We start from the raw sequence: 24,337 nt of genomic DNA, 5'->3' as shown, positions 1-24,337 counted from the left end.
AAACCAGAACAGTAATAGAGACCTGACTGTTGCAGGTGGACAACCTGGCAGCAGTGGTCTGCTCGGCACAGGCATCCTTGGTGGGAAAGGCCTTGGCACAGGCATCCTTGGCGGAGAAGGTCTTGTCAATGGTGTCCTCAGCAATGGTCTCCTTGGCAATAAAAGCCTTCTTGGAGAGAAAGGTCTACTTGGCACAGGGCTGCTTGGAACAGGAGGTCTCCTAGGCAATGGAAATCTACTTGGTCTTGATGGTCTTCTGGGTGAAGGACTGCTGGGCGAAGGAGTTCCTCTCATGCCAACACCGTCCTCCTGGTAAGTCAGAGCAGAAGCACAGCAGCTGTGCTCACTGCAGGGTAACAAATAACATTGAGAGGAAGGGTTCCCCTAAAGAGATGCTCCAGGGGACCACTTCCTCCCTGTTATACAAACCACCAGTCCCAGGCTTGCAGCTCACGTGAGGAACTGCAATGCGGAAATTCCAACCAGAGATGGGAAAAGTCTTCCCCATGGGAGCGATATGACACTGTGATGGGTACTCCAAGAGGTGAAAGAATCTCCACCCTTGGAGGCTCAGCAGGACATGGCCCTGCACAACCTGACCCTACTTTGCAGTTGGGTCATCCTGGAGTGGGGGTTGGCCCTTCCCCACCTTCACTTTTAACTGAGAATATCCACATAGGTAACAGGTCAAATGAAGAACAGGATGAAACAGGACTGCAGGGTCTGCTCCTGCTGATCCTGCCATCTCAAGGCAGGTTTGCCTCTGTGTTGACCCCCAGGTTGAAGGTGCTGAACCTTGAGAATATCCGAGTGTCGTGGAAAGTCCTTCGCGGGCCCGAGGTCGTGCTGAACCTGTACTCGAAGCTGGTGCTGCGCTTGCCGGGGTGAGCAGGGCTGGTGGGTGAGACAGCAGAACGAGGCCACGGGGGCCTGAGGGTGCTGGGGAGGACAGGAGATTCTGGGTGCTGGAGAAATGTCCTCAAACACTGAGCAAGGGGCTGGTGAGGAAAGCCCTGCGCCGTGCTGCTGCTGCCTCTCCCTGGGGATATTTCCAGTTGTCCTCACTCTAAAGGCACAGTGCCAGTCTGTGACAGCCAGCAGAGGCAGAGGTCCTCCTGTGGACAAGGTGTTGGGAGCAAAGTGCTAAGAAGGTTCCATGCTCCTTCATCTTGACTTGTCCTTTGCCTGAATTCAGGACTGTCCTGGAAACCCCTCGGTTGCACGCTGGGACTTCAATGACCTGCTAACAGGACCAGGAGGCTGATGGAAGTCCTGAAACTAAAACATCATCCCAGCTGAGCCTGAACTTGCAGCTCAGCCTCAGCTACCGTTCTTCTGTGTTGCTTTGGTCTCCTCCATAATCCTCCAGGCCACTTCCTTATTTTTCAGGATTTTTCACTTCCTGAGCGGATCCTCAGTAGAGACAAACATTACATCTCACATCGCGCTCACCCAGGACACCCCGGGAGACCTCAAGTTAGTGGTTAAGGATTGCAAAAACCTGCTCGGCGGCTTCAGCGTCAACCTGCGGAAGGGGTGAGTGTGGGAACGGTCACCATCCCCAGTCCCGTGTCACACAGCGAGGTGATTTGCAAGCACAGATCCATCACATGCAGGAACTGAGCCTCGTGTGACCCCCCTGGGCTGACCAGGGGCTTGACCATGGCCACCAGCTTAGAGCATTTCACACTGGAGGCAGGTTTCTTCCTCCCTTGCCCCTGAGCTGCCCAGCCAGGGTCTAGACTTGAGGCCTCCTGGTGCTTCACAGAGAAGGTTTAATTCAGTGAAAATCTCGGGGGCAGCATGCAGGGTAAGTGGCAGGTCCATTATCCAGCCATGAGGAGCCCACAAGTTTTTCTCACCAAAAAGCCAACTTTTTTGGAGACACCCACAAGGGGATGGGATATTGGTACGTGCACAGGGAAATAGTTAAAATAACAGTCAGGACTAGCTCTTTGCAAGTTTGCAGCGGGGCAAAATTTCAGGCTCAAATCCGGGCACAGATTTACTCATTAACAATCAAGATTTGGAGAAGTGGCTAACAAAGTCCTGAGCATCTGTAATTCCTGCCAAAGCCTGGGGGAGCTGTGGGCTTGCAGCATCTTTTAACACCAGAGACAAAAGAAGAGAATCAGTGCTCCTCCTGCAGACCAGAGGAGGAGTTCAGGTTTGTCTTGATGCTGAGCCCCCGGTTTTGACAATTTCCCTGCTGATTTTTGGCTGTCTTTTTCCCTTTCCAGCTTCCTCACCAACATGGTGAGCCATGTGCTGAACACAACCCTTCAGACCTTCGTCCCCGCGCTGGTGAGTGCCTGAAAGTCCTTCGCTGTGAGAAGCTGCACTTCAACTGGAATTAGTGCCCTAGCCGTAATTACCTAGCAGATTTACAGATACATGCACATATACATATATATATATTTGCATGCACAGATAGATGCCCACATCCCATAAATGAATTCCGCAAACTTCCTTGATCTTTCTTACAGTCAGGATCTATTTGTTAGGAGTAATTCAAATTCCATCATGCAATGTTACGGGATAATTTGTAACCAATTGCTTTCTGAAGCACCTCCTGGTACCGAGACGGTGCGGTAAGCAGAAGTGACAGCCTCACTTAGGAAAAAAAAAAAAAAAGGTGCCTGTTAGAAAATCTTTTATTCTGTTAAATAGAATCTGTGCTGTTTTGAGAAGAGAGCTGAACAATTTATACTGCTCTTTTTCCATGGAGGAAACCGCGCTCTAGGAGCTGATTGTTTCATCTTGATTTAAAGTCTGTGAAACTCAAATGATGTTAGGGGAAGGCATCGCTACACCACAATACTCTCACCAAGGCTGTGCCACTTCTTCCTCTTGCAGCTTTGCCCATTAGTGAATATTTGGGTCAGCATCATCAATATTAAGCTCCAATTCCTCAATCGTAAGTTGTCAACTTTTCTTTTCTATGTTAATTTTTAGAGTGACACTTGAGTTTTGCATGTTGAGGCATCTCCACAGTCAGGGGATGTCCTCCGGAGAGATGGAGCCATGGGACAAGGAGTTGCTCGGAGCAGGAGCAAAGCTGCCGTGGGTGGCATGTCCCGGCTCACCTCCCGGCTGCTGAACAGGGCAAAAACACCCCGATCCTGCTGGTCTCATGGTTTTTTTCCTAACTGGGGCCAGACTCAAGCTGCTGCCAAGAGATACAGGCCCCTCCGGGACCCCCCCACCCTGGTTTGCAGCCCCACCGAGGTGGTGGGTTTTCCCACCCCAGCTCTGTTCTCTTCGAGTCCCACACAGATGCAATTGTTGCTTCATTCCATGCAGCATTGTCCACGTTTACCCAAAACATTTCCCATGTGGTGAGACATGTGCCTGGTAGCTCCAGGACAGCAGCTTTCATAGGAAACTTTGGACCTGGGAAGGTTTGAGATCTGCAGGGAGGACAAGGCGCTAGGGTTGACGTTGGGCAGTGGCTTTGCTCTCCCAGATGCTCCAGGCAGAGCAGAGCAGAGGTCCCCGCAGGCTCCTGGAGAGGCAGCCAGCTCTGCCCAGCCCTGAGAACCTCTCCCTTTCCCCAGGTGTCGTCTCCTTTGGGCTCCTGGGGAAAATCCACTCTGCCCTCTCCAGTTTGCCATTGACGTCTGGGCATTTCATGGAGCTGGATTTGCAGGTACGGCCATGTCCTGTCCCTGTTCCCTGCCCTCTGCAGCCTCATGTGCTTTAATGCCTCCTTGTTTGTTTTGGTTTTTGTTTTTTTTTTCAGAATTCCCCATTCCCAAGTGCCTTCATCGACTGGCTGCTTCAGAGTAAGTCCAGCCCCAATGCTGTGATGGGGATCCCCCCTGGTGCCTGTGAGCCAGAAAGGGGCAGCAGCCACCGCCGTGGGGATGCCAGGGGGACACAGGGGTAGTGACCAAGAGCAGGGAGTGGGTCCCCATGGCCACAGGGTGCAGCTGAAGCCATGGGTGGTGATGAGTCTCAGGGTAGGCCCCCAAAGCGCTTCCACCCCACATGGCACATATTTGCTGGGGGGTGATTGAGGTCCCTGGTCCTCAGAGACATCCTTCAGCTCTGTCACGGGCCAGTTTACCCATGAGCAGTGGCTGCTTTGCTGCGCTCAGTGGCTTCAGGCGTACGGTGGCGAGACAAAGTCTGTGTGCTCCTACTTATGTCCTGCACAGCCCTGGAAAAGTCACTTCACCTCTCATAAAAGGATTTAATAATATTTACTTAGTAGGAGTGAATAATGGTCCTCAGGATGCTGCGAGGATTAATTAATATTTGCAGAGGTGATTGGAAGAGCTTTCAGCTTCATATGCAGGCAAAGTTAATATATAGAGAAGGGAAGGAAGAGTTGGAAGCCGTCCCAGCTTCCCCAGAGGCATATTCCTCAGGGCACTAAATCATCTCTGCCCATAAAGCCGGGGGCTCTCAGGCCATCGGCACGTCGGGTACCACAGAGGCTGAGGCTCGGGGGGCACAGAGGGGCTGGACTGCACTCACCTGCATCCCTCTCCCCCAGCCACAGATGCCAGTCCTGGGAGCATTGAGTAGCCGTGGGGTCAGCAGCACCATGGGGTAAGGATGATTTGCTGGCTGGGGATGTGGCTCGGAGCTCTGCTGGTCGGATGTGCCCGTGTCGGTGCTGGTGCCCAGGATGGGCAAGATGAACCCACCGGGGCTGACCCTGCTGCCTGGCAGTGGGAGGTGATGGGGAGCACGGGGCTGTTGCTCTGAGCTCCCGTGCTGCTCAAAACCTCAGCTCCAGTGTTCCCCCCTAGGTGCCCTGGCGGGTGAGTCCCACCGCTTGGCCCCAAGGAGGAGGAGGAGGGAAGGAAGATGACCCAGCACCCATAGAATAGATATGAAAATGGAGAAACCCGACCATGAATATATGGTATTTCTTCTGTGTTACATGTCAGCCTTACCAGTGTCTCTGTTCAGCCCAGGGTTACCAGTGCCGATGGTTAGTCTTGCTGATGGTTAGTTGTGTCAATGGTTAGCCATGCCAATGGTTAGCCTTGCTGATGATTAGCCATGTCAATGGTTAATTATGTCAATGGCTGGCCATGCTGATGGTCAGCCATGCCAATGGTAAGCTGTGCCAATGGCACTACTGACAGCAGAGCCAGAGGCAGGAGCCCCAGGTCATGCCAATGTGCCCTCCTGGCTGTCTCGGCCACAAGTCCCTCATTATGGCAATCACTGACAAGGCACTGCCCTGATCCTCCAGCTTTTCCTCACACACCCCCTGGTTTCTCCTGGACCAGGGGCTGTGGTAACTTCTGGGCCCAGGGGAGACTTTCCTGGTGCTGGACCAAGGCCACCTGGCTGGTGGCAGCGATTTGTCCCCAGCTGCCCCACGGGAATTTTGGAAGTTTGCACTAACTGCATCAAATTCCTGTGAAGGGAAAACAAAAAAGGGACAAATGCTGACGAAATGTAAACGCTTTGTCTTTGCTCTCCTTCTGCTGATTAGATGACCATTTCAAAAGGAAATTTTGCAGTTTCTACTGATTTCATGCTGTTAAAAAGAAGGCAAAAAAGACCTACAGTCTAATCCAAATGTGTACTTAGCTGATTTGTTCCCAAAGAGTTATGCCTTGAACTGATCAGAGAAAATGCTATCCTGTCTTATAATCTCCAAGTGGATTTGGATGTATTGAATTGTGGGTGAGGTGGATTCACATCCCTTCTGTTGCTCCTTACAATAAAAAGGATTTTTCTTCATCTGCATTCAGCACGTGATTTGGTTTCTTTCCAAACTGCAGAAGGATTTTTGCATTTGCAAGGGTTTTGTTATTTATCTCTCCTATCAGCTACAGGGGTAACTCAACATGCAAAGAATATTTAGTAGATAAGTCTGCTGGAAAGGTGGGGAACCACAGTGAGCTGTGGCCCCAGAGTCGAGTCTAAGTCCTGCCGGACCCTCTCGCTGTAGTTAAATTGCCTCTCGTGCAATTTAACTACGGGAACGTGGTCAATGTGAGAAATAAATATTCCCCTCATTTGTATTTATGCAGATTTATTCTGCCCTTGTCCCTGAGCTGCTGGTTCTTTTATTCTCCGTTCCTGTTCCCCGCTTGTTGCCAGTGAGCTGGGAGCTGTTTGACATGAACAAACACATCCCTGGCACCCCGCTGGGGCAGCCCCCCCGGGCTGGGGCCGGGACCCCGGGGGTCAGTGGGCAGTGAGGGCCAGCAAGCTCTCGGGTGCAGGAGGAGCTGCTCCTCGCACCAAAATGTGTTTGGGGGGTGGGCTGTGCCCACAGCCCCTCTGCAGAACAGCTGCACGGCCAGAGCTGCTGGGGATGGGGCCAGATTTAACTAAATAATACCTTGAAAATTCCTGCTGGCCTTTTCACAAGCTGATGGGGTGACTGAGGTGCCCCTAATACCCAGGGACTCCCCTCCAGCCTCTCCTGCTGCTCCTCGCTCCTCTTACCTGGCCATGGCAGCCGGTGAGGGAACAATGCCCCGAGCACTCCAACCTCAGCAGGGGGGGGTGGGATGCCACCCCCACCCTGCCAATTAAATGCAGAGGTAACGATGCTATCGAGCTGTGGTCATTAGGGCTGCAATCAGTGCCTGTCTCCTGCCTCTCGCGCCGGCTGTAATGAGCTCCAGTGGGCTGGGGGCTCTGGGAAATTGAACTTTATGCCAACGAGCTGCATGTGCTCAGCATCACGAAGGTGAAGAGCAGAAGGTCGGGGTGTCCTTCGATGGCAGTGGCAGAGCTGTGAGGGGAAGGGCAGGGACGGATGGCATTGCCTTGGCCCGGGCTGCCTAATACTTAACGCCTCGCTGGGCACCTTCGGTTTCCAATTCCTAAGGAAACAGAAGGAGCTGAAAGAAGGTGCCAATTCCCAGCCCAGGCTCACTGGCTGTGAATAATTGCAAAGACAGGTGTAAAGATTTCCTCGGTAACCCTGGAACCAAAAATACCCCAAAGCAAATCCTTCCAGGTGGTGTGGGGCCATGGGGGTGGTTCTCACCTCGGTTAATGCAGAACAAGAGCCAGGTGGCCATGGGCTCCTGTGAGCCCTGCAGAGCTGGTGGCAGCACCCACATTGGGGCAGGAGCCCTGCAGAGCAGCTGCAGGCAACAAATGAGATTGATGTAAGGGAAGAGGCAAGAATTTTGCACTGGTTTGATGCACCAAGATTAATGTAAAATGGTGCCACAGGGGACGTCCGGGCTGCTGGCACCATCTGGCTCCACTGTGCGAGGTAGGTGACCCTGGCACAGCTCACAAACCCTGTAAGGGCATCAACATGGTTTTGTGTAGAATTTCCCCAGACTGTGCCCAGGGGCATCACTGAGTGGGTTGGGGCCACCCAGAGGCTCCTCTCATCCCACTCATCCTCACTGCGGTGGCTGGGACATGTGTCCCCATCCTTTGCCGGCAGGAAGGGACGTTGGATGGCCACCTGGCAGAGCCCCTTGGCCAAGCACTGCTCTGAGAGGTGCCAGCTCCTCCTGCTTGGCATCACCTTGGGCAGTGTTTGCCTTTGTGGGGTTTGCTCTGACCACACGCCGTCCCACTCTCACCCAGCTTCTGTCAGCACAGGAGAGCAGGAGGTGTGGGCCTGCGGGTGAGGGTTTACTTTGGCCCACGTAGACGCAAAACCAAAGCCCTGAAGGCAAACATCAGGCTGGGCTTCCCCTCTGGCTCCGCTCTCCTCTTTCGTAAGCTGCTTTGTGGTTGGTACAAGAGCACCCAGCCCTACCTCAGCTGAGCAGGGGTGGGACAGCAGGACTGGCAGGTCTGAGCATCTCCCCGGCTTTTCCAGGGAATAAGGCCATGAAAGAGCCGTGGGAGGATGAAGAGAAATCCATCACCTGAGGTGAGGAAAGGTATCGGTGAGGGGAAACAGCTGGGGAGGACGGGCACTGAGGATGCCAGCCAGGTGCAGTTTGTCCCCCAAGACTTGGGGCATCTTCCTGCTGCCCAGAGGATCCCAGCTTTCTGCCAGAGGTACCATTGCTCCTGGGAGGCCTGCACTGTGCTTTCTTCTGAGCATGGGATGAGGAAAGCTTTCCCACCAACAGTAAAAAGGGCTTTTCAAAATGGAGTTTTGATCAAGAAACCATGGGAAGAAGCTTTCTTCAAAATATCAGGGCATTTCCCTTTTTTAAAGAGAAACTGGTTTTTTGAAACGCCTGCGGTTTTGTTCTGAGAGCTTCAAAGAAAGCCTCCTACTATTCTTTTTTAAACTTCCTGTGATTAAACAACAGAATGACAACATTAAACAAAAAAAAAGAAGCAGCAGGTTAATAGATGAGGCTAATTAACCCAAAGAGAATGGAGCATCTTGTTTAGGCTCAAAAGCCCTGTATCAGCTCGACCGAAAGTGAATCTTGTTTTTGTTTCTGTGCTTCAGCCATTACCCTTGGCATCTTCACGGATGCAGAAAGGGGAGGAGGACAATTCTGTCTGGCTTTTCATTTTCGCAGCAGTGCGCTGAATATTAATCAGCCCAAACCCAGTGCTGTAGGCACTGCTGCAAATTACCCGTTCTGCAGTCGGTCGTAGTTTGCTGTGTGATTTTTGCATGCAAGCCAACAGCAGGGGCTGGGCAAGCTAATTCTCCTCTGTGACCTGACTTTGCAGATAGCAGACACGCCACGTCCCCGAAGCACCCTGATAGCTCTATTAGAAATGCCACTGTACATCAGGTTGTTGTCATACCAGGGTTTCCTTTCAAGGCATCGGGCACCTTTCTCCTCCTCGTTAGCGTGAGACGTGCTCGCAGGGAAAATGAGGTTTGTTCTCACATTAATCCTCTCCCGGGGTGGCCGACCCAGCCCCGCTTCCCACCCTCACCCTGCCCCGAGCCCTGCAAGTGGCTCCTGGAAATGAAGCCCAGGGAATGCATTTTTTTCCTGGTCTTAAGGAGATTTGGGTGTTTTCAACACTGATGGGTTTTGCTTTTGACACTGCTGAAGATACAATGAGATAATGTGAAACAATTCCCTTTCACTTCTAATTTCCTAGAGGAAGCTCTTCTAATAGGGATGAGAACCTGCTGGGCACATGAAGCACCACACCATGTCCCTGCAGCTGGCACATTACAATATACAATTACAATATACAATAGATGATAACGTGTACTTATTCATTGCACAGCTCTCAGATCAAGGGCTCCTGCAGCTGAGGAAGAGGCCATTGGCTTTGGCCAGGCTGTGGTTTCTTCTCTGCAGGTCAGCAGCTGACGTCGGCCCAGCCATATCAGCGTGGGCAGAGCTGCATTCTCACAGCACGGGGCGGCTACACCATTCTGAATCCTTCTTCGCTGGTCAATCTCGTGAGTTCTCCAGGTAAAACATCAACATCGCTGACAATCTCCATGCTGAACACTGAATTTTGGCAGTATTTTCCTTCAGCAGTGGCTGAAGCCCGTGTTCCCATTGCTTCTGCTGCTCCAGCTCCGCTACATCCCCAAGCCGTGCCCGTGTTGAAGCTCCAGTTCCTAAACCCTCAACAGCACCAGAAGATCTCAAGTCACTCCTGCAAGGAGATCTTTTGGTTTTTCCACACCAGCTTTCTAGAAGGTCAGTGATGTCCCAAGCCTGCCCAGAGCAGCAGCACCCATATTTGACTCAGGGGGGATGTGGTTCTTCTGCCACAGCTTCTGCATCCCGCAGAAGGACAAGGGCAGCATCTTCCTGGCATCTCACCAGCCTCACTGGTTCCAGCAATCCCAGAGGGTCAGGTCCAAGGACCTGAGGATGTTTTGGGCTCTCTACAGTGGGGGGGCTCTGCCTGCTCCCTTCCAGGAGGACCCCGAGGCTGCAGACCAGGCAGAGGCTCTGCTGGCCAGGAAGTCCCTCCAGAGGGTTTCTGGCCGTCCAGGATTTTGGGGTATGCGGCAGATGGAAGGTCTCCGCCAGTGATGAAGCTGAGCAGTGCCGTGCTGGAGCAGGATCCCTGCCCAAGGATGACCTGAACATGCAGCGTGTCCCCCTCAGAGCAGATTTCTGAGTAAGAACAGGAACCTGTATGGGGAATCAGAGCTGTGAAGTACTTCTAGCCCTGAGGCTGTTGACCAAGGGCTGGAGCTGCTGCCCGGGCACAGGAACATGGTGCATGGGGACATGGGGAGCCTCCCCTTCAGGAGGGGGCACAGAAAGTCATTCTCTGCTTTCCACAGAGAGCGTCCAATACAGCTGTCCAAATGAATTGCACCACCTTTGCCTCTCAGGGGGCATTTTAATTACTCTATTGACTCATGCTCTTGAGAGCACCCGGCGTGGCAGAGCTCAGCCTGGGATTCGAGGGATGCAGAGGGACGGAGGAGGGAGCATGTGGTTGTCCCTGCCAGCCCCAGCTCATCTCCCTTCCCTGCTGGCCGACGGACGCTCAGCCACTCCATGTGCATCCCTGAGCATCGCCTGACCATCTTCACATCCCTGATCCCTGCCTGGCTATTAAATAACTCAGCCAGAAGTGGAAAAAATAACACTTGAAAAAGTATCTTGGAAGACATAAAGCCATTAATGAAAAACATCAGAAAATAGATATCAAGTAATGACACCACGATGAGAGCTTATTAATAGGAAAGTCTAAAGATAAAACTAATTTAAACCTGATGAGACAGGACATCTCATCTTCAGGAGAATGAGAAGTCAATAGTTAGCTGTCAGCAAAGGAAAGAAATTGCTCACAAGGGAGGAGGGAAAGCCACAGGACTCCCAAGCCCCAGAGAACAGCAGTTACTGTGACAGACTTGCAAGATACACTCTGAATTCACAAAACCCTGAAAAATCGGAGCTGCCATTCACCGTCAGCGCCTCCATCATTGATATTCAGTTCACAGCCCAGAATCGCTCCAGGAAGGCTCATTGCTCCGGGGAGGGGCTGGGGACAGATGGAACCGGGATGGGTGGGCTGCAGGGCAGCTCGGGGCTGGCCAAGATGGGGGGGGACATCAATGGGGGGATGTGGGAGAGGTGGGCAGGGCTGCTGCAGTGGAGAGCTGTTGTATTTCCAACGTGGCAGAGTTCACCAGCAGCAGAGCAGCCTTTAGGAGCAGTCGTCACCTTCCTGCTGGAACCCGACCTCAGCCAGTTCCAGAAAGGTGTGAACTGAAGCTCTAACTGATTTTTAGAAAGGGAAGACATTTTAAAAAGTTCTCTATGTTGCATTAAATCCCTAAGCTTTCCACAAAGAGCTAGTTTCAGCAATGGTGATGAAAAGCCACTGAAAGAAACCTCTATGGACCTGACGCCCACAGCAGTATTGGTGGAAGGAGGAGGAGAAGGAGGAGGAGGAGGAGGCGGCCTGGGGGGAAAAAGAGGGCTGGCAAGTGCTTGAAGCCTGTCTGCTAAAGTGAAAACCCACGAGGAAAGGGAAGGAGAGTGTTCCAGCCCCGGCACAGCCCGGCAGGCTGCTTGGCGCATCGTTTGGAGGCAATGCATCTCGTCACCTGCCACCGCTTCAGCAGAGCGGGGGTCTTGGGCTGACCTGAAGCAAACTGTGCTTACAAGCCACCATCAGGGAAAAACGTCAATCTTTCCCTCCAACTTCATTGATATTCCGAGGGAAAACAGATTGCGGAGCACTGGGGGTTCTGGGGAAGGACGTGACACGCCACAGCCAGTTCTGGCACTGGGAAAAGCCCAACTGCTCTGCCTTAGCTGGTGGGAGAAGGGAGCAAGGCTGGGGCGGGGGAGCGTAGGAAACGATGGACATCTATTTTGAGATTGTCCTCAGGCCAATAAATGGCAGCGATGAGCAGAGCAGCACTGTCTCAGAGCGCCCGCTGCCGTCTGTCCCTCCTCTCCCTAAGCACAGCCAAGACCTGAGGACAAACAGGTTCACTCTTAAAGGCTGCATGATGGGGTTCTGGAGAACAAACGGCTCTTGTTCTCTCTGAGAGTGACCTTTCTACCAGGTGAAGGTATTTGTGTGTTCCTGGCCATGTCCAGCATCACTCAACACTGCCAGGGTGCGTGTTATGAAATCCCGGTGGCAGGAGATGCCTCGGGGCACGGCCAGTGCTTGAAAGTAAACATCATCCCAGGACTTCAGGTCTGAGCTGGGAAAAGTGATCTGCCAAACACCTCCTTTGGTGTTTGCCCACAGGTGTAACTGGGGTACAACTGGCTGGCTGGAGGCAAAAAAAAATTAATTTGTGTGTTCTCCAGAGGGATCTTGGGACAATTCCTGTCACCTTCCCCTGCAGTGCCCTCGCCACCCAGCTCTGCCGATGGCAAGTGAGGGTTCACCACCTTGGCCACCGACTCCTAACGAGCCTGCTCTAGTTCTCCATGTACCAAACATGACTCCTGGGCTCCTGACTGAAGGAGTTTTATGCCGATGCTCTGCACTTTGCATACATCCCCCTAATCCCCTGGCTCTTACCTAAAGAACCTGTTTCAGCGCAGGAGCTGGACACAGATCACTGCTGTGACTTTTCCTGTACCTTTTCCAGGGTGTGCCCAAAATACAGCATTTCATGGGAAAGCTTCAAGGCAGGGTTAAAAGGTGGTGGGTCTCCTTGATTTGGGAAATCCACTCTGCCCAATACTGGGAATATAAACTTGGAACAATGGGAATATAAAGAGCAGAAAGAGCAAGCAGATAACCCCAAAACTATGTGAATAAATACTTCCATTGCTCTGATGTGCTTTTTCTTTCCTTTTTTTCCTGCTTCCTCTGCCTGGTGACTTCTGGTCTGGTGTTGTTATTGCCAGTGGTTTCCAGCCCAAGGGACTGGGTACAGGAAAGCTGAGCACACAGAACAGTTCTGAGGCTGCACAGTGAGGAGGGATTTAGAGTTGTGGGTCTGACCTGGGGAAACCTCCTGAGTCATCCTGAGAACAAAACACCACCCAGTGTCCAACCAGTAGCGTTTTGCCTCTGAGGAACATCTCCTCTTGTGCCCAGAAGAAATGGAGCCTGGCAGGGGCTGACTGCAGCTCTTTTCCAAAACAACAAGAATAGGATCCAGCTTTCAAATTATACCAGGCTGCCGCGTCTTGGGGCCCCTCAGGAACCCACCAGAACTTGTGCCGAGAGTTTGGGATACAGAGGTGAGGATGGAGCTTCATTACAAAACGTATCTTACAAGGACACTTACAAACCTGGCTGAAATTAAGACCTTTAAATACTATACTCTGGGTAATGAAAGCCTATCAGGCAACTTTGCTGGTAATAAATCCCAGATAGTCATGTTCCTACCAAGCCTGGGTGCTGATTCCTGGATCCGTGTTTCTCTACAGAGCGGAGATAAAGTGCATGTTAACTTTAACCAACATTTTGGTTTGGACCCAGAGCTGTCTCACAGCAGCAATCCCAGCAAAACAAATCCCTCCCATACCGAAAAAACACAACACTTCAGCTTCCAATTGCAGAAGGCACAGGTATAAATCAGCCTGGGAGATTTAAAAATCCCGTGGAGTTCAGGACTCTCATCCCTGCTCAGACTGGGAAAAGAAACGTAGAATGAGCACGGAGCAGAATGAACACAAGAGAGAAGTTCAGCTTTCCCAACAACCCAATTCAGGGAGCAAATCTTCTGCCAAGTGATAGAGAAGCCACATCCCACCTCTAGCCCTCCAAGAAAAAAACATCCCTGCTTGCAGGCAGCACCAAATGACTAAACTCAGCCTCCAAGGTCACCGTAAGCGCTTCCTAATGGTTGCTTCACTGCCTTAAAACCTCAGCCTTCATTCCCCAGGCCTATAAAAACTAAGGAGGCGAGGCAAATGGTGAGCACTATGGCTCCCTGGGGAGTCTGTGCAGCCAGCATTATCACCTCCTCATCAAAATGTAAAACCCAGCTCTCCTCCTCATTAGTCTCTTGCTCTTAAAATAATGATTGTAAAACCACCACAGCTGGCCTCAAAACTGGCTGGAGCAGGGAGGGCACGCCGCGGGCTGCACTGCTCACTTGGAAGAGGTGCTCGTGGGGAGAAGGTGGAAAGGAGCAGTGAGAAGTGGGTGTCAGCCCTTTTCAGGGGGTGCTGGCTTGGGCCAGGGTTTCAGGATGCATGGAAAAAAATCTGCTGAAAGAGATGCTGCAGGGCAGCGAAAATCAGGCCACTTACCCCAGTTGTTTTAATTAGCAAGCACATGTTGGCTTCGGTGCCTGTCACCTTTGAGGGACGACGCTTACACACCCTGCTCCTTCCTTTGGTTCCTCACACCAAACAGCTTCTCGCTGCCTCTTCCTTAAAAACCCCCTGGTCCAGGGCTGACACTCACCAGGCAGCAGAGGTGCAAGACTTGGTTTGTGAATTTGGGCCAAAGACACTGTCCCCTGTGGAGGCAGGATTGAGAACAGCACGGGGTGTGTGTGTGTGTGTCAGCGCCCACAGGGACTAGTGCTGATGGTGCGGATTCACTTCCACTGGAACAGAACCAGCTCTGAGATAATAAGCAAAATGTATGTTCCTTAAACTTAGGTCTGATGAATATTCAGTGAACCATGCTGTTTTCAAAGAGATACAATTCTATCGCAGAAAGAGCTGAGCAGGAGAGAGGAATTTTCAAAACCCTTTCATGCCTATTTAAAAATTCTGCAAGTTCATGTAGTGACTGCTCTATTAAGGGCTGATCAGCTGTTCCTTCAAAATTTTGACACTGGAGAGAGCCTTTTACAATGATTTATTTTAATAACATGATTATCTGTATTAAAAGGGATGATTCTTTCTCACATCTCTTAAGAGAGAGTTTACTTACAAGTGCAGGTTACAGGTATTTGCTGGAATTTAGCAGATCAGCCTGGAATATGACACGGCGTGGCCAGGGTTAGCTGAGGGCTGATAAAAACAAGGACCTGTACAACGCACTTAAATAAGTTATTGGCCATTTAAATTGGCATGGACATTTCTCTCCTCCTGTGAGCAAAGCAAAGGACATCCACAGATGTTTGGATTACAAAGCTGCACCTAAAGTTTTAACGGGCTGGAGATAACCCTCAGCTGGCAGCCAGTCCTTACACACATCCCTTAGGCCTGGAGACAGGGAAATCCTTCCTCTCTAACCTAAATCCAAATATCCCCAGTGCAGGGGTAAAGGTGCACTCCCTCAGCCACAGATACAACAGATTCACCATCACTCATGCACGTTAACATAATTTTATATTCCACAGTCAGGTGCCATATTCCACCATACGGGTACAGTGTGGCTTCTTCCCTGCCCTTTCCAAGCATTTTGCAAATAGAGAAGTTACCAATATTTGGAAAGAATTCATCACAATCTTCTGTTCACTGAGTTCTTCGTGCCCTTTGGCATTATTCCTTCCATTCTCCAGCAGTTCCTGGAGCTGTATTTTTTAGGCACTACCAGGTTTTGCAGCTCCTAAATTCAACTGAGCCAGTAGGAACGACCTGCTCTGCAGGTAGGTATTTCTCAGGCTGGGCTGCAGCAGGGGACGGGACCAAAGTCAGGGGACAGGACAGACCGTGGGCATGGCAAAGGTGGGCCAACCTGAGAGCAAGTGAAAATAGAAGATGACACTGTTTGGCAAGTCCATACCCAGCTTCCATCCCTTTTGCCTACAGAATTGCACAGATCTGGGGATGGTAGGTTGTTGCCAAAACAGAAATATATATATATATATTATTATTTATATATATTTATATATAAAAATATACACATATCTCCCTGTTTCTACTCCATCTCCACCTGACCAAGTTTCCTTGTTTCTTCCTAGAGAAAACAGGCTGCCTTTGCCCACTGGCAGCAGGGACACCTCAGCGAGGAGCCGCCGAGCGGGAGAGGGTAGTCCGGCAGAGCAGAGCTCCCTTCAAGGTCTGAGAGCTGGCAGAGGTTACCTGAAAGAAACAGCACAACAGTCCTCAGGAACAGAAAGGCTGAGGAGGATCCATTCTAATTTTAGGCTCTCCTGGCAGCAGCTGCTGTAGAGAACAGCACTGAGCAAGAAAAAGAGCCCAAGGAAACAAGTGTTGTTGACAGGTCACCTTCACCAACACGTAGTCCCCTGGCTGGGCTCTGCCCGGAGCCTCGCAGCCCGCAGCATCCTCTGTCTCAGCATCAGGGAAGATCACCTTGATGTTGCCATCATTCCTCCCACACAACTCCGAGGGAGAGCGCTTGCTGGGCTGAAAGGAGGACAGGGAACATTACCAGCATGGCAATAGCTCTGATTCACTGCTGGGTTTTACTGCCTCAGGAATTAATTGAGCACTATTGCCAGTATTAAAATCCACGTTCCACATTGTTAAGCGTGCCATCTAACGAAGTCCTATGGCCAGAGCTGCTGTGTTGACACCCACACACCAAAACCAAAGTTTCAAAGCCTGCTCTAATTCAGTGCTGGGCCAGAGTCGTGTCTCTGACCTACCCCATCCCCCTGTGCTCAGCTCAGTGCTCTGCAGAAATCAGGCTGTCTGCTTAAGTGTGAAGATACGGAGTCGTTGGACTGTGCAGGGCCAGTGAGAAGGGAAGGCAGAAGTGACAATAACCATGTACAGCCCAAGAGCCTCCTGGCCAGCAAAGAGGGAGGACAACTCCGTTCCAGGCACACTCACCCCCTCCACCAGCACCAGCTGATTCTGGCCCACCATGGCCTCATTTGCCCTTGCAGCCTCCTCTCTGAAGACAGTAATGAGCTCCTCCAGCCGCCTCTGCTTTACGTCGGCAGGCACATCGTCCTGCAGCCGGTGATACGCCCGGGTTTTCTGTGAACAGACAGAGCAAGTGCGGCTCCTCAATAACCAGACAGTGAGATCAGAACTTTGTGTGACCCCAGACAGCTTGGCTGCTCTTCAAGCAACAGCTTCTCACACATTACACTTTGTATTTAGAACCTCAAGAAACTTTTTCAGCACCAGCAACTTCCTTGAGTTCCTCACATTCTTTCTGCACCACCTTTTTGGTAGAAGGTCTGACGTATCGGTGGCTGTGTGAAGAAGTTCTGTATCTCCTGTGTGAGATGTGTCTGTCGTCTGGCTGTCCACAAGCACAGACAATGGATTCTATTACTTCAAGACTCATGTGCTGAAAGGTGATCCATACTCCTGTGCCTTCTTATGTTTCCATATCTCCTGTCTTCTTCCCCATCAGCATCTTACACTTTGGAGAGCATTCTAACGGAGACTTGTCAAATATTCACTCTTTTCATGGAAATACCTTCTGAAAATTCACCGTTTCTCTCCAGACTCGATTGACAGAGTCTCTGAAGTCGGGCTCCAGCCCAGCTACATCAGCACAATTTCTCATCAGCAAAGAAAAACGTACCTGCAGCCAGGTCTCTGCAGACATGGCTGCTTCACTGCAATCACTCTGGAGCATCTGCAGAACCAGGTCACCCAATCACTAACCAACCCTGACACTGACACAAGGGGGCTGGAAGCCTTTCAGGCACAAAGGTAACACTTGCAGAACCACACACCCTAGAAATGCTGCCTGCAAGCAAAAAATTCTATCAATATACCAACTCTTTCAGTATTATTTTCAATAGCTACTTTTTTTTTAGTGTCTTATTGTGAGAAACAGCCCTCAGGAATTAGGTGAGACACCCAGAGACAAGAGTCTTCTCCATCAGGTCCTGCACTCACCTGTCTCATGCTGTAGGCAAACAGGAATCCTACGTTGTAGCGGACTTCCCGCAGCAAGGACATGGTCTGCTGGTGATCTTCTTCAGTCTCTCCACAGAAGCCAGCGATGAAATCGCTGCTTAAGCTCACTCCTGTAACAGAGACACAGCTTTACACTTCCCTCAAGGAAGAGATGAGCACATCACACAAGAAAGGACAGGAAGATACAGCTGTGCTGAGCTCAGACCAAGTTAAAGGGAGCCCCTACCTGGAATGGACTCACGGACATGGTGTACAAGCTCTAAATATGCTTCTCTTGTGTATCTGCAAAGAACAACACGTGGATTCGCTAATCAGAAAACCACAACGTTGGTGAGGAGAAACCAGCATCCTAAATCAGAGGGTAGGGCAGAGGATTCCCCACAGCGATTGCTCACCCTCGTCGCATGGCCTCCAGGACTCGTGTGCTCCCACTCTGGGCTGGGAGGTGAAGCTGTTTGCAGATGTTGTGCCGCTCCTGGATAAGCTGCAGGACCTGTCATGGAAAATCAGGAGCTCAACTCTACCAGGATGCTACGGGGAAGAGTCCTCCCCAAGTTAAAGCCAGCAAACCTGCCAGCTTTAGCACAAACATTCCCCCTCCCAGGAGCTGCTGTTCCCATTCTGTGATTCCCTGTCCCCTTTGGGGAGGAAGCACAGCCCACATCCAGCAGTTCAGAGCTGCCCCCTTGCCTGCAAGCAGAGGTCCAGCTATTTATTTCACACTTGCCTCATCGGGAAAATCCTTGGGGTGCGGGGAGGTGAAACGGATCCTCATTTCTGGATCAATTCTAGAAACTTGGTCTAGAAGATGCGCGAAGCGCAAGCCTCCGGGTTTAGCTTTGTAGACTGTGCTAAAGCCACGACTGAGCACCGGGGCAGCAGCCGACTGAAACTGCACCTCGGACATGTCTCGAAAGCTGTTGACGTTCTGACCCAAAAGTGTCACTTCTTTCACTCCCTACAAAGACAAAGAGGAAAAAACATAATCTGGTGAGGATGGCTAAGCTGAAAGGGCAGCCACAATTTTCCTCTTACGCCAAGGAGTCGACAGGGGAAGCCCTCCCATCCCTGTCTGTCTCAGAGTATTACAAGGGTGATCAAAAAGCCACTGGTGGAACCCCACTGTAACCTTGTCTCCACAGATCAAGGTGGTGTTTGTTGGTCTAAGGTATCCCTGAAAACGCTTTCACTAAGAACCACCCCTCTGCCCACGGTTTGGGGTGGGGAAGGAGGTTCTGCCTCACCTGATCTGAGAGCATCCTCACTTCCTGCAGGATGGAGGCGATGGGGCGGCTCCTTTCGCGGCCGCGGGTGAAAGGCACGATGCAGTAGCTACACATGTTGTCACAGCCCCGCATGATAGATCTGCCAAGAGGTAAAACACAGGTCATGCCAGAAGAATCACCCATGTTGCATCCTGCCCTGCTCTGACCTGGCCCAGCTCTCCCTTGGCCAGCAGCGGGCACAGCACCAGCTCGAACACAGCTCTGCAGCTTCCCCTTACACACCGCTCCAGCCAGAGCTGGCTTCTGCTTGCCCCGAGCCAACACCTCCTCATTTTTTCATGCACGTTCCCAAGAAATTTGGAAAGCAACTAATGAGGCACAGACTTGCACTGCAATCTGGCAGCGATGAAAAGATCCTTCTGCATCCTGTTCCTACAGTGGGTGACACTGTCCTCCTGTCCCTGAGCAGGGTCTGATTTCACGTTTGGGAATCTTATTATCAAAATGAAACAAATGGAAAGAAAACCCACAGAAGTTCCAATGCATGGAGGAATAGAAGAATTAAATAGGAAAACCTGGGGCAGGACACAATAGAAGTCAGAAGATGAGAGGCATAGACTTCAGGAAGGCACAGACTTCAGAAAGGCACAGACATCAGTGGGACAGAAACCAGTCGGTGCAGCATCAGACTTAGACAAGTAACATTCTCAAAGGAGAGTAAGAGAAGCCTGCAGACAGCCAGAGCACGGGGCAGTCTCTCCAGGGCTCAGTCAGACAGTGAAGAAGCAGCAAACACACAGTCTGGTAAACTCCTGCCTCTGGGCTGCCGGGAGCGAGTGCAACCAGGCATTGCATCTCTTGGGTAGCTGCTGTCACTGCCACGTCTGCTCTGCACAGCAGTATTTCCAAACCAGAACCTCAGAAACATGCACAGGAAAAGAAAAAAAAAAAGAAAAAAGGTACTTACACAAACGCTGTGGTGCCACCCATGCTAGTCTGGACAGGCAGAATATCTGCATAAGTCTCATCTAGGGATAGCAGGACATTAGCAGCTTGCTGGCCAGACTCTGCCACGGCCAGCAGCCGGGGAAGGTCACGATATGCATCAGGGCCTGCCACAATATCGACTAGCTTCTCCCTGTGCAGAATCTCCTCCTTAAGCCTCTCAGCCATGCATCCTGCCGCCAAAGGAGAACGGTCCTTGTGAGGAAGCGCCCACCCTCCGGTTACACCTCCGCACCCCTTCACCAGCTGCCTTCACCCTGCAGAAAAGGCTTGATGCCACCAGAGGGGAGGAGGAAAGGCAGCAGGATGGGATGTGGCACCACAGTGTCCCACCAGGTACCTAGAATCCCGATGCGGAGAGGTAAGCGCGCCTGCTGCCGCCGGGCTTTCAGCGCCTTGAGGTGCCGCAGGCGATTCCAGATAGCCTGCTCTGCCTTCTCCCTGGGAAACCAGGAAAACCGTGGTTATTCCAATTGTTGCACTTTTACAGCCCCGCAACGTGAAGCAGCCCAAGTGCTTTGAGAGGAGAATTCAGCTAAAGACAGGGAATCATCCACCTGACGGATGTGATGACATGCGAAAGTGCCATTTGTGGTGTGTGGATTATGTCTTGACTCTATCTTATCTCCTCTCGTTTCGCTCGCTTGAGAGCATTTGCGCTGCAGAAACAACCCAAGGACGTGGTTATTCCAATTGTTGCACTTTTACAGCCCCGCAACGTGAAGCAGCCCAAGTGCTTTGAGAGGAGAATTCAGCTAAAGACAGGGAATCATCCACCTGACGGATGTGATGACATGCGAAAGTGCCATTTGTGGTGTGTGGATTATGTCTTGACTCTATCTTATCTCCTCTCGTTTCGCTCGCTTGAGAGCATTTGCGGTGCAGAAACAACCCAAGGACTAAGCATTTGCAGAGAAAAAGTCTGCCTTTGCCAACCAATATGAGCTACTTTGCGAGCAACAATCAGCATTTGTTATTTTCTGCGTTCAGAAAAAACAAGTAAAGTTCCCTGTATATTTATATCCCAAATTGCCCCTAAATGTATTTCTCAAATTTTTAAAGGACAGACTTTATGCTAGAGAGTCAGTCAGTTCAAGAGAAGACAGAATTAAAAAAAAAATTAAAACTCCTCAAAGCACAAATCTGTGCAGGTCTCTAATGGCCCATGATGTATACACAGAACTCATGCTACCAAAGAACTCTTCTCACTATATAGAAAAGCAACTCACTGCATGATTAATGTTACACATCGTAACATCAGGCAGCTCTACCCCCACCTAAACAGGCAGCGTAACATCTGCACGCCAACACATCTATTGCCTTGGTTTTCAAATGGTAATTCCTTAAAAACTGTCCAAACCCAGCAGTGACAAAAGTATCCTTACCTGACGGAACAGGTGACAAGGAGAACCACGTCTGCCTAAATAGAAAACAACCAAAAAAGATGAATTTGTAAAAGGCAAGCAAGAAGTACTCATGCCCTGCACAGTCAACCTGAAGAGGGAGACTGTAAAACTCACTTAACTCAGTGAATAAGATCTGCCCAAGTACATGGTGGGTTTCGACAAACTAAGGTGCAAGAAACTCAGAGAAGACAAGCAGAGTCTTCCACTAAACAGTAGAAGTAAACTCAGACAAAGATGTGGCAGGAGCATCCTGCTGTGTCCAATCGCTCTCCAATTGAGAGGAAACCCAACAGTTTAAAGGAAAAAACCAACTCCCAGCCTTCTACCATGCTTGTCAAGTAGCTTCCTTTACTCTGCAAAGCTTAGACCGAAAAAATCAGAACATCCTGCAGGACTTCACTCCAGACAAAAGCTGGGACTCGCAGGCATGGCAGCGCTGCGTTCCCTGGCAGATCTGTGGGACAGGAGAGCTGCCAAGGTGCTTTACCTCATCCAGCTCCTTTGTCCTCCTGTAGCCACTCTTCTGCAGGATGGCCCAGGCGATCTCCGTGTCATTGACGTTCATCTGGCAGCCATACGTCTCCAGGTACACTGCAACAAAGGCGGTGTGACGCAGCAGCCTGCCTCGGCTCTCCTCTACCACCTGCTTCCATCACCTTTTTTCCATAGGAAGGATCCTGCAGGGACCAGGGCCATCTCCAACCACATCAAGTTGCTCAGAGCCCCGTCCAACCTCACCTGGAATGTTTCCCACAAAGGGGTTTTTTCTTGTTGTTGTTGTTGTTGCTTTTTCCCTTTCCCTTCCTTTTCTCCCGACCCTCCTTAGGGGATAGGGGTGTTAGGGGGGATAAGCGAGCAGCTGTGCGGCCCGAGGTGAGGGCTGGTTGAACCACGACACGGTGACAGCACCACCACAATCCCAGTGCTGGACGCCTTTATTGCCAACAACTGCCTCGGGATCAGGCGAAGTGGGAGGGGAACCAGGGTGGGGTTGGGGGGCCAGGGACCCCCAGCTCTCAGTAGCTGTGGGGGGACACAGGGGTGCTTCTGTCCCTGGCTGTGGTCCAGGGCAAGGCGGGCAGCGAGGGACACTGCAGCAGAACTGCTCGGGGCTGGGTGGAGGGAAGAGGCAAAGGGGGCATCATTGGTGCTTGAAGTCCTTCTTGTCACCTTATCTCTATACCCGGGGCTGATACTGAACGTTTGCTCCAAGCAGCAGTAGATTCTGGGAGAAAGAAAGAAAGCGTGGGGCTGTGACAGGCCCTGGCAGCCACTTTCTGTTGCAGGCTGCTGTGCTCCTGGCACGCACCACATTTTGGGGAGGGAGGATAGATGGATGGGCACATGTGGTTCTGCCAGCCCCTGTGCCTAATTTTATCCCTGGAAGGGCTCGAAGGACATTTCCCAGGCTTTCCTCGAAATAACTGTTCAGCATCCCCGTAGTGGCAGCCCTCTGGGGCTTCTCCAAGACCTCCCACAAGAGGGGCTTTCTCTGCTCCCCAGGAGAAAGGGGGAGCCCCGCCGCCCGCAGCGTTCGTCCCCAGGGCAGCAGCATGGCCGCGTCCCGCGGGGAGGCCGCGCCAGGCCCCGTTGCCGCGGTGACGGACGGGGAGGGACCGACTCAAAGCACAAATCTGTGCAGGTCTCTAATGGCCCATGATGTATACACAGAACTCATGCTACCAAAGAACTCTTCTCACTATATAGAAAAGCAACTCACTGCATGATTAATGTTACACATCGTAACATCAGGCAGCTCTACCCCCACCTAAACAGGCAGCGTAACATCTGCACGCCAACACATCTATTGCCTTGGTTTTCAAATGGTAATTCCTTAAAAACTGTCCAAACCCAGCAGTGACAAAAGTATCCTTACCTGACGGAACAGGTGACAAGGAGAACCACGTCTGCCTAAATAGAAAACAACCAAAAAAGATGAATTTGTAAAAGGCAAGCAAGAAGTACTCATGCCCTGCACAGTCAACCTGAAGAGGGAGACTGTAAAACTCACTTAACTCAGTGAATAAGATCTGCCCAAGTACATGGTGGGTTTCGACAAACTAAGGTGCAAGAAACTCAGAGAAGACAAGCAGAGTCTTCCACTAAACAGTAGAAGTAAACTCAGACAAAGATGTGGCAGGAGCATCCTGCTGTGTCCAATCGCTCTCCAACTGAGAGGAAACCCAACAGTTTAAAGGAAAAAACCAACTCCCAGCCTTCTACCATGCTTGTCAAGTAGCTTCCTTTACTCTGCAAAGCTTAGACCGAAAAAATCAGAACATCCTGCAGGACTTCACTCCAGACAAAAGCTGGGACTCGCAGGCATGGCAGCGCTGCGTTCCCTGGCAGATCTGTGGGACAGGAGAGCTGCCAAGGTGCTTTACCTCATCCAGCTCCTTTGTCCTCCTGTAGCCACTCTTCTGCAGGATGGCCCAGGCGATCTCCGTGTCATTGACGTTCATCTGGCAGCCATACGTCTCCAGGTACACTGCAACAAAGGCGGTGTGACGCAGCAGCCTGCCTCGGCTCTCCTCTACCACCTGCTTCCATCACCTTTTTTCCATAGGAAGGATCCTTCAGTCCCACCGCTGGGGAGGCTCAGGCAAATGGCACAAAAGCCACCTTCACTTGCAGCCCACAGAGGATAAACCAGAAGATGGGCTCTGGGAAACCGGAGTGCATCAGAGCACGTCACTCCGACCCCACAGGTGTGGCTCGGGGCTTGTAGAGAAGCCAAAGCTGTGTCATTACTGAGATATATCACCTGGTGCAATGAAAGGTCCCCTTCCCAGGGCATCACAGCCTGAAAGCTCTGGCTGGTGGCCCAGCACATGGAAGGCGGTGAGGTCCCAAGGAAATCCACCCCCCCAAAGCATCTTCACAGCGGGGGGAGACACACTAGTGGGGACATGGCCAACGAGCTTCTAACATCAAAATCCCCTTTAGGGCCCCCCAAACCATCCAAACTACTCGTTTCCCCCGCACGCAGCGACTCTCTACTCCGGCTGCGAGGAGGCACTACCGACCCCGCCGGCCCTTTACCGCTGGCCTTGGCCCCGCTGCGAGGCCACAGCCGCAGGGCACGGTTTGCCCCCCACGGGGCCTGCTCAGCCCCGGTCCCGCCACCCCACGGCACCCGGGCCTCCCGCCGAGTGAGAACGGCGGCACC

The 24,337-nt window shown here is 51.4% G+C and overlaps 2 protein-coding genes across 4 annotated transcripts; one reads left to right on the top strand and one right to left on the bottom strand.

Annotated features, from left to right (window-relative positions):
* The first annotated feature begins 227 nt into the window (after positions 1-227).
* On the top strand, positions 228-4,533 carry LOC106895304 (BPI fold-containing family B member 4-like). Its single transcript, XM_014954662.1, has 8 exons — positions 228-312; positions 680-884; positions 1,390-1,536; positions 2,241-2,304; positions 2,857-2,917; positions 3,558-3,649; positions 3,743-3,785; positions 4,502-4,533. Exons 1-8 carry the CDS (start codon positions 228-230, stop codon positions 4,531-4,533), a joined length of 729 nt encoding a protein of 242 aa, XP_014810148.1.
* A 10,044-nt stretch (positions 4,534-14,577) lies between these two features.
* On the bottom strand, positions 14,578-24,306 carry CDK5RAP1 (CDK5 regulatory subunit associated protein 1). 3 transcript variants are annotated; one of them, XM_014957048.1, is made up of 12 exons: positions 23,553-24,306; positions 21,148-21,182; positions 20,103-20,203; positions 19,725-19,935; positions 18,776-18,896; positions 18,259-18,489; positions 17,927-18,024; positions 17,758-17,813; positions 17,511-17,641; positions 16,482-16,631; positions 15,912-16,052; positions 14,578-15,764 (listed from the first exon to the last, which is right to left on the bottom strand). In XM_014957048.1, exons 1-12 carry the CDS (start codon positions 23,628-23,630, stop codon positions 15,684-15,686), a joined length of 1,434 nt encoding a protein of 477 aa, XP_014812534.1. In that variant the 5' UTR covers positions 23,631-24,306; the 3' UTR covers positions 14,578-15,683. The 3 variants fall into 3 exon arrangements, with proteins under 3 accessions (XP_014812534.1, XP_014812526.1, XP_014812542.1); XM_014957040.1 differs by lacking the exon at positions 23,553-24,306 and adding an exon at positions 21,656-21,805; XM_014957056.1 differs by lacking the exons at positions 21,148-21,182; positions 23,553-24,306 and having other exon boundaries at positions 19,725-20,019.
* Between the last annotated feature and the right edge of the window lie 31 nt (positions 24,307-24,337).

Source organism: Calidris pugnax, unplaced genomic scaffold (genome assembly GCF_001431845.1).
Source record: "Calidris pugnax isolate Ruff unplaced genomic scaffold, ASM143184v1 scaffold50, whole genome shotgun sequence".
Taxonomy (NCBI): Eukaryota; Metazoa; Chordata; class Aves; order Charadriiformes; family Scolopacidae; genus Calidris; species Calidris pugnax.
Note: the sequence above shows the minus strand (reverse complement) of the source record. Positions and strands in the feature narration are given on the sequence as shown.